The sequence below is a fragment of the Numida meleagris genome, chromosome 1 (assembly GCF_002078875.1).
Source record: "Numida meleagris isolate 19003 breed g44 Domestic line chromosome 1, NumMel1.0, whole genome shotgun sequence".
NCBI lineage: Eukaryota > Metazoa > Chordata > Aves > Galliformes > Numididae > Numida > Numida meleagris.
Genome location: NC_034409.1, coordinates 163,908,960 through 163,924,956, shown reverse-complemented (window position 1 = coordinate 163,924,956; position 15,997 = coordinate 163,908,960). Strand labels below are relative to the sequence as shown.

The 15,997-nt window shown below is 37.0% G+C and overlaps 1 protein-coding gene across 2 annotated transcripts in view; it reads left to right on the top strand.

Annotated features, from left to right (window-relative positions):
• Positions 1-15,997, top strand: part of VWA8 (von Willebrand factor A domain containing 8) — a 180,503-nt gene that overhangs the window by 54,066 nt on the left and 110,440 nt on the right. For both annotated transcript variants that reach the window (XM_021375025.1, XM_021375031.1), the window contains 4 exons: positions 3,107-3,267; positions 3,870-3,983; positions 12,569-12,737; positions 13,070-13,147. In XM_021375025.1, the coding sequence (XP_021230700.1) occupies positions 3,107-3,267; positions 3,870-3,983; positions 12,569-12,737; positions 13,070-13,147 (522 nt within the window). The remainder of the gene's footprint in view (positions 1-3,106; positions 3,268-3,869; positions 3,984-12,568; positions 12,738-13,069; positions 13,148-15,997) is intronic.

Below are 15,997 nucleotides of genomic sequence, written 5' to 3'. Positions count from 1 at the left end.
GTTCCGTAGCGTAGGTTCCACGTGAAAGTGTCCAGGTTGTTTTTGAATATCTCCAGAGAAGGAGACTCCACCATTTCTCTGGGCAGCCTGATCCAGTGTTCTGTCATCTCAAAATGGAGAAGTTCTTTCTCACGTTCAGATGGAACTTCCTGGGTTCCAGTTTGTGCCCATTGCCCCTTGTCCTGTGGCTGAGCACCATCAAAAGGAGCCTGGCCCCATCCTCTTGACACCTGTCCTTTAGATATTTCTAAGTGTTCCAGTGGAATTTGGCATTGCTACACTACATTGCTATGTCCACAACAAGTGGCACCATGATGTAAATCATTTTAGATGATATAATGAATGTGAATTCCTTTCTAGGCTCTGCAGAGCATGGATTGGTTAAGTTAATATAATATTGCTGTGTCTGCTTGCAGGTTTTTCATGTAAATCTCATACCTGAAACATCTGCATGCATTCTAATACAATGTTAATTTTGGTCCTGGTAGGGAAAAATGAACCAATACATAGTATCTCTTGCGAGAAAGCTGTTCTACAGGGGAACTAGAGTATTGGACATATTTGCCCAATTTAGAACAAAAAATAGAATATATCAGAAGGAAATATTCAGCCTTAGCAATAAAATTAAAATAATGTAACCATTAGGTGTGGTTAAAAACTAACTGAAGGAGCCTGGCCCCATCCAGTTGACACCCACCCTGCAGATATTTACAAGTGTTGTAAGATCCACTCTCGATCTCTTCTGCAGGAAGCAGCAGCCAGCTGGTTTTTGTGCACTGTAGCTAGGGAACTTTTGGTTTCAATTATTCAAAATAAAACATTTCACTTCTATTTTTATCTTTCCCTGTAAATTTTCAGGCGAAAAAAAATAATATTCAAAGTGACGTTACAACAGATTTCCTGCAGCTTGTTCCTCCTTCACCTCTTGCACAACAAAAACAATCTTTTAAGCACATCACTACTGTTTGTGTACTGTGATGTTTTTGTTTCTAGGATTTCTTTTCTTTTTTTGCATGACCTCATGCTTTTTCTTTGTAAACTCCTTCCAGTTCTCTGAGAATTATTAACAAAATGCAAGTCCAAATTGGCATGAATGCAGGAAGCAGAGATTTTTCACCTTGTAATTGCCAAGAACACGATTCATGCAGAGAACCATAAAAATGGCTGAGGTGGAGACTTGTATTGCTGTGGCTGCAAAAGGGAGGAAACAAGTGTTTTCCCTGCTCAACTTCGGGGTTTTTTTTTTCCCTACATACAAGATATTTTAGAAAATAAACAGTGCAATATGACATAAGCTAAGCTACAGTGACTGACCAATAAAAGTAAAAATGTTTCACAAGGCAATTGCTTTGCCCAAAGTATCGTGTGTGGGGAGAGGGTTTAATTCATACCATTCTGTTGTCCCTCCCCCAAAAGGAGCAATTTTTAGTGATAGAATGTTATCATCATGCATCTCATAACATTATAATTTTAATATTATGTGTTAAAAATTGATTTAGAGTAAAGAAATAGAAGCAATAAATCACTAAGCAGGAACTTTGCTGTAACAAACCCCTTACAGAGCTTGGGTAGATGTTAATGAATGGTGCTTCATTTGAATGCGTCCCTAAATTAACACAGTTCAGCCATTTAAATGATGAGTTCATTTTGTTCCAGAAAGTATTTTTCAACAAAATACACTGTTATTATTACACATTATATATATAGCGTACTGGGCTCCCGATTAATTCCTGTTCTATATTGTTTCACTCGTTTAGGTGTGAAGTGTCAGAAGGTGTGTTAGGCTGAATGCATTTGCTAACTACACAGTGCGCAATTCCGATGCAAGTCTTGAAAATACTTGCATTTTTATATGACCTTGCTTAAAAATGGTCGTAGGCTAATTCTTTAATAGAATACTGGAAATGAGCAAACTGCATTAAAAAGCAGAAGTACGACAAAAAGAATGGCTGTTTTTGTACATCTGAATGTGAGGTTTTTGGTTATAAAATGGGGAAGCACTGAAAGAACTGGACTTTGTCCTGTTATTTTAAGGCTTTTAAGGAAATTTAAAAAGAGGAAATGATTCAGGCCATATGACGTAATGTGTTCTATTTTTTATTCTTGAAAGTTCAAAAGGCGTATAGTTGTGAAGAGGACATATGCAAAAGCTGCAGCTACAATAGAAAATATTTTTCTCGTCTGATTTTTGGTTAAGTTCTGTTCACAGCACAGCCTGAAGAAGGAATTTCATCTTTCAGGTCACAAAATGTCTATGATGTCTTTGTTGCCCCAATGTGCATCTGTTGTAACGTAACTAAATACATATACTGGAAGCTGTACTAGATTTTGCCTTTGGTTGTCTTTTATTCCCTACGTAGTATTTTGTGATACTCTATGTACTTTTGATATAACCAACAACAACAACAAAACTTTTTGGTTTAGCTTCGAAGAGGTTATACTGGCAGGTCTGGAACTTCCACAGGCTCTTTGACACAGCGCCTGTGCCATGTGGGTGTTATTTATAGGTTGCTCCAAAAGTGATGTCTCCTATTTATTTTCATGGAAACTACAACAGTTACGAAGAGCACAATAACACTATTTGATAGAGCAAATTCTCTGCTTCAAAACTCTGTTTTTCAAAATAGTCCCCACCGTTAGCAGAAATGCACCACCTACTGCCTCACTGTGCTCACATCCACTGTTAGGTCTCCATAAATGTTCAGCAAGCATCAATGAATGTCAGTGGGTGCCATTTTTTCCACATGAAGGAATTCACCTTTGCTTCATACGTACTTCCATGTCAGATGCCACTTTGTCACTTTGTCTCTCAGCTGCTGTCACACAGCAACAAAATCTAACAGAATTTGGGTGGGAAGTTTCAATCTCTACTGCCATACCACCACCATCTGCCTCTGATGTCGTGGACCAACATAATAAAATAGGAGGCATTACTTTCAGAGCAGCCCACATGATACTCTTTCAGAAAGCAATTGAAAATTTTCTGCTAATCTTCTCTGGATACAGTCACAGGAAAAACAGAATAAAGTTTTGTAAGGAGATAAGCAGATACTTGCAGATGAATAAAATGCAGCACAAATATATTCTGATGAATTGGCACTTACAGGACATGACGGCTAGAGACTTGCTGCAGCAGAGGTACACTCTTCCTAATGGAGACACTGCTTGGAGACCATCGCCACTTGTTACTGCTGCCCTGGAAGGAAAACTTGTTATTCTTGACGGCATTCATCGAATTAACCCTGGCACTCTAGCTGTATTGCAAAGGTCAGGATATGAGCACAGATGAGTTGTGTGTGATCTGTTTGCTGAGCACATACATAGTGAGAAATTAAGTTTTTTTCTGGTGAATATGACTTTGTAACTTCAAGAATACTATAAAGACCAAGCTTAGCGTAGAAGCTTTGTGGAATATGTATCGTTCAGTCTTTACATACTTGAAAGCAGAAGCAATTCTTTCATGTTCTTTAGAAGTCTTTAATAGCACAGGAAATTTCTGCTCTCTGTAAAGACAGTGTGCAAGCATGAACTGAAGAGTGAATTAGATTTTACTGTAAATTTACGAAATCTAAACATTAGGAATATTTGCACAGTGGTTTGAAAATGTAAGATGCCAGAAAATATTTAAAATAGTTCTCATTATTTTCTATTAAAAGTAAGCAGGTTGGCTAAGTGTCTTTATGCTGAAACTATTTACTTATGCAAATTGCTTAACCTTTGCACCTAGATGCATCTTAAAGTGCTATAACTTTTTCGAGTGGACTGTGCTGACTGAGATAGCTTTTTGAAAGAAAAGTATTAGTTGAAATAAGTACTATAAAAAGAAATTAAAGGCTAGATAAAGCTTGTTTTTTTTTATTTTCAAACAGGCTAATACATGACAGAGAACTGACTCTCTATGACGGCACCAGGTTATTAAGGGAGGATAGATATCAGAACTTAAAAGAAGAATTGCAGATCTCTGATGAGAAACTACAGGAAAGGTAAAGTGTCCACTATGACTTCAGAATGCAAACAGTACCTCATCCTGTAAAGCCCTTAATCCCCTTTGTTTTATTGCAAAAATATTTTGCAAAAGTGCTTCCCTCTTAAACTGATATCTTTTCATCACTAAGAGAATATACTTTAATCATCGATTTCCTAATTTGTTTTTTCTTCTTGTTGCATGAGAAAATTATATCCTGTTTAGAATGGTTAAACTAAAAGAGAATCATTAAATAACCTTGAACAGAAGGAGTTAGAAATTGAAGATACATGGTGCATCCATAAAAGCACAGATATATATCATACATAATTTTGGAATAATTTATTAAGAGCATCTGGAAATAAAGCAGATTGTAATTAGTAGGAACTATATTGTTGAGTGTACTCCAAGACAAATACATTCTAATAGCAGGTATTTATTAAATAAGCAGTATGTAAGAAACTAAACATGCTGTTTATCTGAAATAGATCTAATCTCTCAAAACATTTGAACTTTTATGTCAGATGTCTCTGATGTCTGTGCTGAGATTTACACTGCAGGATGTGTGTGTTTCTAAACTTTAAAAAAGACCTCAGTTCTGGTAGGGATGCACTTGTAATGCGCCACCTCTTCATACGTACCACGCACTCCCCTTTCTGTGAAGGGTCTTGCTAATTATGTTTTTTGTTTGTTTTTTTTCCTTTAACCTCCTTCAGAGTCTATACTTTCAAAAAGTTGTTTATCTTTTTTTGTTCATTCTATGTTTTGTGGGGTTTTTTTTGATTCCCTTTTTATCTAAAATGCTACACCAATGATTTTTTTTGTTGCTGTTAAAAGTCTTCATTTTAAGTCTTTCCTACCATTTACTTAATTGAAAATATGGGGTAGTCTACGATTGCTTGTTGCTAATTGTCTACAGGCTGTTGAGTCCATATGGCCAGCTAGATGGGCATTTCCTGCATTTACTTTGTCTGAGTAAAGAACAAAGAAACATTTATAAGGATTTTCTAAGGATTTTAAGCCCAGAATTTGGGATGAGAAGCAAAAAAACTCCAAGGATCTATCTGATTGCATCCTCACTTCACATTCACAATATTGTACTTCAGTATAAATCTAGTCTGTTATGTTGTGCTGCTTTTGACTCCTTTGGAGGCACCAGAAGACTTTTTTGGGTGTCTCAGAAGATTGTCCCTCTTGCGTTCAGATCACAATCCATTGCTTTTATCTAGACACTTTAATATTATGCAATAGAGAGCTTATTGTGAATTTTAAGCAGTAAGTATTCTATTTGTTTGGTAATAGCTTTTACCCTAAATGAAGGGTGTCTCTTACAACATTCCAGACTGGTACTTGATCTTATAAAAAGGAAACAAACAAAAAAAAAACCATCCCACTACATGGGTTCTCTCATATCTGGAAGCTCAGTGTGACCATTTAGGACCATCTTGGATGTAGCTGAAAGTCCTTGCTACTTAATTAGCAAGGGCCCTTTCTGCTGAGACATCCACCTTCTGAATGAAATGTTCAATGTAGCCCTTGTTCAACTTTTTGCTGTATTGACTCAGTCGGAGGAAGTCAAGGTAAAGTAATGCAAAAATCTTCCAGCTTCTTTGGTTTTAGATATGGTCTTCTTCAGTGTCAGCGGACCGCTCATCTGTTCACAGGGTGCTATTTTGGTCAGCCCTTGAGGAACTGGAGGTGTTCCAGGACCTAACCTTGAACTTAATGTTTTTCGGTCTACCTTTCACTGGCTCCGGGCTATTATGTCAGTAGTTGTTCTTTGATTCCAGTACTGAATTCCTCAATGCTATTCTTCATTTTCAGCAGCAGTGGCATGTCACTGTTATCTTCAGTACCATAAAATGTTGCAGAATGGCTATGCAGAGCTAGATGTTCTTTCCAGACAACTTCTCATCTAGTATTATCCTGCTGCTGACAGCTGATTTAATCACAATGTAGGAAAACAGGATGGTGCAAGCCATCCATCATTTGCCTGCAAAGACTGTGTTGTGAAAGGAGCACATAGTACACTGTACCTTGAATTTTATTTTAACAGATCGTTTAGGACAATTCTTCCTTCTAAACCATGTCTGGGAGATTCTTTCCATTTTGATGAGAAATACTGTGTGTTTTGCTGCACGTCAGTGGCCTCGTAGTGTCAGCTGTTCCTGATGTTAAAGCCAGGCAAAGAGCTTTATTTATCCTGATTTTCTGAATTTAACTGAAGTAATTTCAGTGTAGTTGCTCTTTGAAAGGCCTGCAGAACATACATTGTCATTCTTATTTCTGCTGGGACTTAACCTGGGGTGTTTGTTGAGTGACGCATGAAGGCTACTGTTACTTTTCCAAAAAGAGAGTTCCCTATGAAAAGCAGTTTCAAGTTTTATTTGAAACAGGAGTCCTTTTTTTTTTTTTTCCTTTTTTTTCTCCTAAATCTCACTCATTCAGTCTGAGGCTTCATTTCCCATTTGTACACTGGAAATCAATATACATTAAATTTGAAACATAAAATTCATATTATGCAGTTAATGAAATTAAATTTTTGTTTTGTTCTTAGCTTCTTAATTATCCATCCAGTCTCACATATAAATGTAGTTCTTATGGGAAAAAGTGGAAGAGGAAAGCACATATTGAGAGGCACATCAATGATACAGTGGGAAGCACATGACAGTTTTAAGTCCCTAAACAGTCAAATGGGGCCTAAATGAAGTATCTGAAAGGAGATAAAAGGACAAGATAGAAAGAAATATTTCTGAAAGACCAGAATTTGACAGGGAAGAAACCAAATGCTTCCTTAGGAAATCATTAGACTGGGAGAGGGCAGGACCATCTTCAGAATTTGAAGAAAAACATGAGATGAAGACTAGAAGGTGGCTGTGGGCTATGATAAACTAGAACGGATAGCTTACTCCTGTCTGTAGGAAAAACTGAGTACACGTGGAAAAAAAATTCTCTTTTTTTTTTTTTAGTTATGGTCAGCTTTACTGTACACAATTGTTCTTTATTGTAGTGACTATTTATAGTATGGCTTGAGGTTTCTCCTGTAGTACTTCTAGTCATTCATAAAATAAAAAAAGACCCTAGCTGTTGCTCTCTATTGCCTCAATTTAAAACTCACTGATGAGGTGGACAGATGCTGTTGTAAGGTACATATATAGAAGTATATAGAATCTCATAATGGAATTGTAGAATGGCTTGGGTTGGAAGGAACCTCAAAGATCATCCAGTTCCAACATCCCTGCCACAGTGAAGGTTACCAGCCACTAAATCAGGCACTAGATCAGGATGCCCAGGGCCTCGTCCAACCTGGTCTTGAGCAGCTCCAGGGATGGAGCATCCACAACTTCCCTAGGCAGTCTGTGCCAGCGTCTCAGCACACTCAGTGAAAAACTCCCCCGACATCCAGTCTAAATCTCTCCTCTTTTAATTTAAAACCATTCCCCCTTGTCTTATCACTATCTACCCGTGTAAAAAGTTGATTTCCCTCCTGTTTATAAGCTCCATTTAAGCATTAGAAGGCTGCAATGAGGTCTCCCTGAAGCCTTCTCTACTCCAGACAGAACAAGCCCAGTTTCTTCAGCCTATCTTCAAAGGAATGTTGCTCCAGTCCTCTGATCATCTTCATGGCCTCCTCTGGACCCCAGCTCCACATCTTTCTTGATCTGGGTGCCCTAGACCTGGGCGTAGTACTCTGGAGGGAACATATGTTTCATAATGTAAAAGGCCAAGTGATTGTGCTTTTTAGTAGACGACTAGGGTTCAGGTTTAGATCCTGTTTAAAATTCTGTTTACAAATTCCATTCACAAAATACTATTTAATGATAGGTACAAGGAGTACTGCTCTTAACCATTCAGCTGAAACTTCTATAAACATTCTTTAGTCTGTGTTTGTAAAAGGATTTGAAACACCTGAAGATTCTTCTGTGAAAAATTTGAGGTATTAATGGAGAAGTTCTTGTACATCTCTTCATCAGCACAGCAAGACACTTTTCATGTTTCTATATGAAAATGTTTACTTTTCATGTTTCTATATGAAAATGTTTAATAGTAAAAATAATAGTCATTTTCCACAGTATTAGTGCCTTACATTTTTAATGTTTCGACACTAATAACACTCATGTAATTCATATGTGTAGTAAAATAGAAAGGAAAAATAGAAGGGAGAATAGTGCACAATCCAATGCTTAAAGTTAAATCATAAGGTTCTTTTTTATTTTAAAAAAGGGATGGTTTTTCAGATCACATTATGGCCCAAGGAAATTACGTGCCTCTGTATATAGAATGTGAACAGTATTATGCCAAAGAATGTGAAAATGCTTTAACCATAGCAGGTTTATTAGTAATATCAAAGGGGAAAGCATTGCTTGGTGCTCATATTGTTTTGAAATTTTGCTAGTTTGAATACTATTTTTCATAAATTACATTTTTTTGGCAACTTTACTTAAAAGAATGACTACTGCTGTAAGCACGAATAAAATATATTGTTATGGTAAATTATGTCAATTATTGACATTGAGTTATATGTTTATTTCATTACATTTCTGTATCTATCATATCCTGAGACAAGCTTTAGATTGGTGGGTGCAATACCTCTAGCAGGACTGACAAGTGCAAGCAATTCATTTGTCCACATTAGATCATGGGATGCTCCTTGGCCTACTGAAAGCCTTTGAACTACAGGGTAACTAGTAATGGACAAGGAGCATTTTTCCTGTAGTCTTTTCTTGTGCCAGTGTTGCTGTGCAGTTAAGAGAGCAAACAGTCCCAGTAAGATGATATTCGGTCACTTGAGGAAACAAGGTATTTTTACTTATGACTTGGGGAGAAGAATGAAAAAAGCTGCCTCGGAGGAAGTGACTAATGGTCCTTAAAGAGATTTTACACAGGGGAAATTACAGCTGATGATGATTGTAAGATTCATATTCCTGAATAGGTTCAGAGATAAGAAAGAATGTCTTCAACTACCATGCATATCCAAGAATTTTGCATAGGATTTCTTATGCAGTCATCCATTACTGGACTGAGATAGTTGCTGTAAAGGTAGCATATGGTTTTTACAAGCAGAGAAGTGCTGGTTTATGTTAACAGGCATTCTTTTAACCTGTTGGGGTTGATATATCCCCCAGTGTGCACACACAGATGATAAGTATTTGATATGGTGGTATCTATTACAAGATAATCTAGAAGTATGTATGTAACAGGATTGTTCAGAAGCTAGAAGAAGTTACTCGTGCATGCATATGTTTAATGCCTTGCAGACTGTGGATGATTTTCCATGTGATTAGGTTGAAAGACAACAGATAGATGAGACAAATATAAAATGTGGCAAAAAATGAATTTTGCGAACAGTGAACGTTTTTCTAGCTTTTACTTCATATTTGCTGTTTTCTTTTTTCAGCTTGGTGGATTTCCAGATGCAGTAATTTGCTAAATTGAGAATATTGTGAAATTGAATAAAAACAGCAAGGAAAAAAAGATAGGTCATTTGTGGTTCTAATATTATAACAATTCCCAACTCATAAAATTGTTGATGCTTTGATAGAAAGTGGGATTTATGAAACCATTCTACAGGAAAAGAGAACGAAGCCCATTTTGGCTTTGCAGGGTGGCATTAGGAATGCCATTCTGCATCTTTTTTTTTTTTTTTTTTAACTTCAGTTGCTTTGAACCATGTGTTGATAACAAGAAAATCTTTCCCTAAAATCACTCTGAACAGACTGCATTCTGATCCTCCTGTCAAGGACAGTGGTGGTAATCCTTGGTTGGAATTAAACACTGATGTCAAAAGGACATGGATATTAGTACAAGAGAGTGCTCTCTAGCTCTGTTGTCAGTAAACATTCAATAGAGAAGGAAATGGGGATTCTCTGCAGTAATCCAACAGCACTGAATCTTCCCGCTGTGTTTGAGTTTCAGTGATTTGAAAAGTGTCATGTTTTCAGCAAGATGCATTTATTTGGCATTCAGAGAATAGAAGACGTCAAAGATCTCTGTTGTATTAAGTCTAACTCCGCATAGTAGCTCCATTTTGTATTCCTTTAGAGACCTGATCTGTAATACCACGGAATAACTTAGGAGCTCATGGGTTGCTAACATGGAAACTGGGAACTTTCATAGCATTGCAGAATCATGTCATTTGTGACATTTATTTTAATAATACATTAGCTTGACATTTTTTAGTATTTCAAACGTCATTCCAAACAATAGGCTTCTGAAGTAGCCATATAGTTTTGAATGTTCATGAATTGTTCATGAACATGAATAAACAGCATATTTTATACATATAAACATAATAAGCAGCAGCAGTGTTGTAATCTGTCCAAGTCATAGAATCATAGAATGGTTTGAGTTGGAAGGGACCTTTAAGATCTTCTAGTTCCAACCCCCTGCTGTAGGCAGGGACACCTCCTACTAGACCAGGTTGCTCAAAGCCCCATCCAGCCTGGCCTTGAATGCTTCCAGGGAGGGGGCAGCCACAACCTCTAGAGGAGGTTGTCTAGAGCACAGAGAAGTCTAGAGGATATATCAGTAACTTTAGCTGGTATCCTGATGGTATCCAGCTTGCCCTGACTGTCCATTCCCTTTCCTCCAGCTTCTCTCACTTCTTTTCTCTGGCTGTCCCCACCATGCTCTTTGAGTTAGACATTAACATGGATGTGATGCAAGAAAGATGTGTTTCCTTTACGATGGAAACCTAACTGCTGCTTGTGCTTTTACAGTATTGCAGAAGGACCATAACTGGTCCTTGGAATTTAGGTGATTATGGAAGGATGGTTGTTTTTCTTCTTAGTAATGGGGGGAAAGGAAACATTTTCTTCTATAATAATGTTTACTAATGTTCCCTGATCTTCTTTTATGCTTAGTGACAGTGACATTTCCATTGGTTCCTCTTTCATGTGATGTTTTCAGACATCTATTTCTATTTTTATCAGTCAGGGAGTAGCTCCTAGGCTTATGGCTTTCAGCTAAGAATAACTCATGCCCACCCCCTGTGTTTACCTTTGATCAAGAGACTGCTACAATCACTGTGTTTTGTCACAGTTTTACTGTGCCAACAGCATAGTTAGTTTTGATAATTTGTATTTAATGGTCGTATTCTATCTTCAGATTTTCTTGCTTATGCCATCATTTTCCCAGTGGTCTCCATATGTTCTGATCTCAGATTTTGCAATTTATATGAAAAATCACACATGATAACAGGCATATCTAACAGTATAAACTAATTCAGTTTCACTTACTTTTATTTTTCCAAATTAACACCTGATAGTTTAATAAATGTGCTGAAAAAGTAATTGTTGAGGACAATTCCTGCATAATTTGACTAGCTTTTATATCCAACTTGTATGTCTGTTACCTCTAGAAATTGTGTAGTTGTGCTGTTCAGTGAATACCCATGTATTCCAAATCCAAAGATGTGACAGGGTTACACAGATAAAATAGACAAAAGATGTGAAGAAGGTGAAACCACGCAAGACAGCGGCAGTATTCTTCTGCTGTTCTAACACATGCATCTAGGAGTTCTGTATTTAAGCTTGCACTGGTCACAGTAAGCTCCTGTTATCTTCAGTGGAATGAAATAGGCAGGCATTTAAGACTGTTTTTCACCAAATCCTGCAGTATGAACTTGACACAGTGAATAGTGGATGTCTTGCTACAGGAAGCTGCAGAGGCAGATAGGATGATGTAGTTCAGAAAGAGATTAGACAAAGTTACGGATAAAGAGACATTAAAGCAAATAAAGATAAGCCCTTATATCCCTCGAATGTATGACTGTAGGTGCTGGGAGACTGTGAGGGAAATAGACTGATGATAGCAGTCTGTCACATAGGTCTTGAGAAAGTCTTATGTACCTTCCGCAGGAAGCACCTCCAGCTGCCACCAGCAGAGACAGAACTTCTAGCTAGATGTATGGATTGAAGGACTCAGTGGGGTGTTTATTAAGTTCTTCTAAGTCTTAAGCAGCCATTTAAGGGACCTGTTTTCCCCCATGGTGACTTGAAAATGAGTCAAGGTATGAAGTATAACTAACTTTCAGGGATATTATGAAGTTAGGTGCATTAATCCAACCCCAAGAGACTAGGTGATTTTAAAGAGGCTGCAGAGAACATCAGTGTTGGTAAAGCCAGCTTCTGGCGTTATCTGGGCCAATCTCTACAGTGTTATCCTTTCTGTCAATCTAATTGAGGAACTAACTGCAGGTCCAGTAGATCTTGCTCCCTCCTTGATTTTCCTGTTAGATGTACTGCTTTAGGTAAAGCACTTCTAAAAATCTATCAAATTGGTGAGATGTGTCCTTTGAAGACATACAAACCAGTAAACAGAAGCTTAGCTGCTGGTATTTGCTCATCTTGAGCCATGTACGTCATATTGCAGATGAAAAGCAGATACTCTTCTCAGCATGGAAAATTAGGAGCAGTTTATAGAAGTGCAAGTCATATTATGCTGTTTTTGTATTTCTTAATAAAGTTCCATTGCAAATGTTCTGAGTAGGCATAATGATATGATTCAGTAATACAATTCTCTTTTCATCTAATGTAAAAAACTAAATTTGGTATTCACTGCTTAAGTCAGATAATGCATTTTTTTTAAAAACTTTCTTGGCAGGTCTATCTTTCCTATCCACCCCTCATTCAGAATAGTTGTCCTAGCAGAACCTCCTGTCATTGGAAGTAGTACCCAACAGTGGCTTGGTCCGGAGTTTCTGACACTGTTTCTTTTTCATAACGTTCGACCTTTAAGCAGGAATGAAGAAATTCAAGTTATTAAAGAAATGGTAAGTGCGTTTGGTATTTTAGGCACTTGCTGATTATTGTTTATTGAATGTGTGTTTTTACTACATGAAAATACTTTGGTATTCCTCGCCCTGTTTCACTGTAGCACAAATGAGTCTTCGTTTTCAAAACCTGCTTATCTCTTAGTGGTATTGGAATAAATTTGCATTCTTATCATGACATTAAATGATGATATAATAGAAAAACATTGTCAAAACAGTATTTCTTTTTCTGTGGCATAAAGCAACCGTCTACTCATTGCAACTGTGTGCAGCTGTAAGTGAGACTTCAACCTATCTTGCATTCAGATTAATACTGTTTTTGTTTCAAACAGATTCCAAATGTACCCAGTGTTGCTGTGGAGCAGTTGTTGTCATTAACACATAAGCTTCGGGAGACAAATGATACTACAGTGAGTCAGTTTTTCGGTTTTTTTATTTGTTTCAAATCTACTTTCTTCTGCTATGACACTTTGTTTTCAGAGAGGCTGGCTAAGGCATACTAAGCAAGCTATAGTGTTATTTTAGAGGCTGCCTGATTGAAAAACCAGTCCCAGGAAGTGATTACTAGTAATTACTGCACCATATACTATAGTCTCTTTGATTTTCATTGCACGTTTTTAGAATCTAAGTAAAGCTTTTAGGAAATCGCCCAAATCTCAGGGGCAATGGGAACTGCCTCGCCATTATAAAATGCTGCCACACAACAGCAAAGATTAGGAATGTAAAAGGGGAAGCTCCAGAATTTTTAGCTGTGTTACTGCTACAGGCTCTTCTGTTGAAGCAGTCTTATCAAGAAAAGTAAGTTCTGCAGACATAGTAACCACAAAATTCTTTAAAAAGATAGTCGAGTCTTGGTGAAAAGTAGAAGAAATCATTGCCATGGCAACTAACACTCTGGATGTTTTTAATGAAAGTAATGTAAAACATTTTCGGTGGAATCCAGTAGTTCAAATGGTATGCAGAGGTAATCTGTTCTTACTTTTCATGATTTATCATGGGTAATAGTTTTCACAGCATTTCTGTTTTGGGAGCTGAAGGTTGTTGAAGGGCCTATGTGCTCTCCTGAGCTTAGAAAGAGAAAAAAAAAAAGTAAAAAGGCTGACTTCTAAATACACCTTTGGAACAGTGTTGTTATTAATATGTATTTAGCTACCTACAACTAAGCTTCAACAATTATAGACTGATAAATGCATCATTTACAACACATTTGGAGACATACCGTGCTTGAATAGAGCATTATAAAAGTCCTTTTCAAATGAGTGGATATCTATAGCATTGTGCAATATCTTAATGAAATATATAATGTTGGATAAGATGTGAATCATCATAAGGACCGAGGGAAGTTTCTTGTAGATGAGCACTGACATGAGACATGTCAGGAATAGAATGCTTATGTGGAGAGCTGAAATGTTTGCCTAAGGTATGTCAGGCTATTTATAGAGATGCCTGAGTAAGTAATCCTCTGCCAGAGATTATCCTGACATATTAACCATTGTTTAAAGTGATTTTGTTAACAATAGAATACCTGTAGAATATTCAGCCTGTGGGTGTATTCTGCGTCATTGTAATTGTTTGTTTGATTTACAATAGAACCTAGAGACCACAATCAAGATCCTGTTGAATTAGATGCCTCATAGATATATATTACAAAGACAGTAGCCTAATTTTGAGTTTACAGCTGATGCAGGTAAGGAGGAAAGAGGAGATTTTAGTCAAAAACTTAAACTCCCAGTTACAGATATACAAAGGATATGACACAGTTTCTCCTCTATGGGCCTATATGCTGTTTGTTTATTATATCATTTTGACTTCAAACTGCCCATGCCCTTAGAGATTGGACTTGTCCGAGTGTGAAATAAGAGGCAAGAGTGGCCTTCTCCTTCTTCCCACCTCATACAATGGATTAAGTACTGTGTTAGTGTTCTCCATTGCCAGTATGTATCAATGCAGTCATTTTGGTCATGAGGCATGAGGATTGCTTACCTTAAGAAAATTACTTCGGTTGAGAACATTTCAGCTGTTTAGGATACTTTACCAGATGGAATATAATCTCCAAAGGCAACGAGAGTTAAGGCTAGTGACCTGGAATAGCAGATACAGCACTCACCCCTCTCACTGCTGAGTAGATCTTGAGATAACACTCGAAAAGCCATCATGTGCAACGCAATCTCTGTAATGCTGAGTGGTACGCTGTGATGATTGAGAAAATGCTTCACAGCCTTCCATCAATGAAAACTGGAGGATCGGGAGTAGCAATATTAGCACTTAGCCCAATCTAAAAAATGCTACCCTTTGCCTTCTCAGCATTTGAGAGGAGTGTGTACAATCTCATAGAACTGCTTTTTTTTTCCTTTCTAAAAAAGTTAATGCCTGTTTGTTAAAATTAGTTTTCCAGAGGAAAGCGTTGATGATTTGACATTTCTCATGCTTGAAAATTATTAGGGGAGAGAAAACATTCTGCAATTCACGTGTTGCTTTTTTTTCTATTTTTTTTTCCTTGCTGTCAAATTTCAGGATTTTTTTTTTTTTTACCAATTGAAGGAATGTGTTATAGTTAGAAATCATTTATATGACCCAAACCAAAATGTTTTGAAATTGCCTTATTAAAATATTTCAGTTGACCTAGGCAAAGTATGACGTAACTTATCAGATCACGCTCATTGTTGTGTGCTTCCTGATAAAGTAGGGAACCTGTTTGTATTAGAAACCTTCATCCGGTAGATGTAATTATAGAATGATTTCTTTCCTAATCTTTTTATCTCTCTCTAAATAAATGGCCACTTGTTTGGGGGGCTGTGTTTGTTTGTTTATTTTTAAATATTGCTGTATTTGTTCTAGGTCTGCTTTCACAAGCACGGAATCACTTCTGTAACTCTTTACTGAATTATGTCCAGTTTTTAGCATTTACTTTAACATGTGGACAACAGAAAGGGACACAGTGTTCTGGTAATAGACCACTCAAAAGGCATGTGCAGAGGTGATACAATCTCCTTACTTCTGCTCAGTGTTGTTTTGTTTAAACATCCACGAATCCTGCCAGTCCCTTTTGCCAAAGCACTACATATGAAGCTCATATTCAATTTGTGAAAAGATGAGATTTTACGACATTGGTCCTTTTACAATGGCTTACCTCCTTGTTACTCTTGTGATTAGTGCTGTTTAGTATTTGGTTTTATATAGCACAGAAAATTACGTTATCAGCATATTTTTCTTTCAGTTGCTTATCAAATGAAATCATAAAGCAAATCTTTGGATGACAT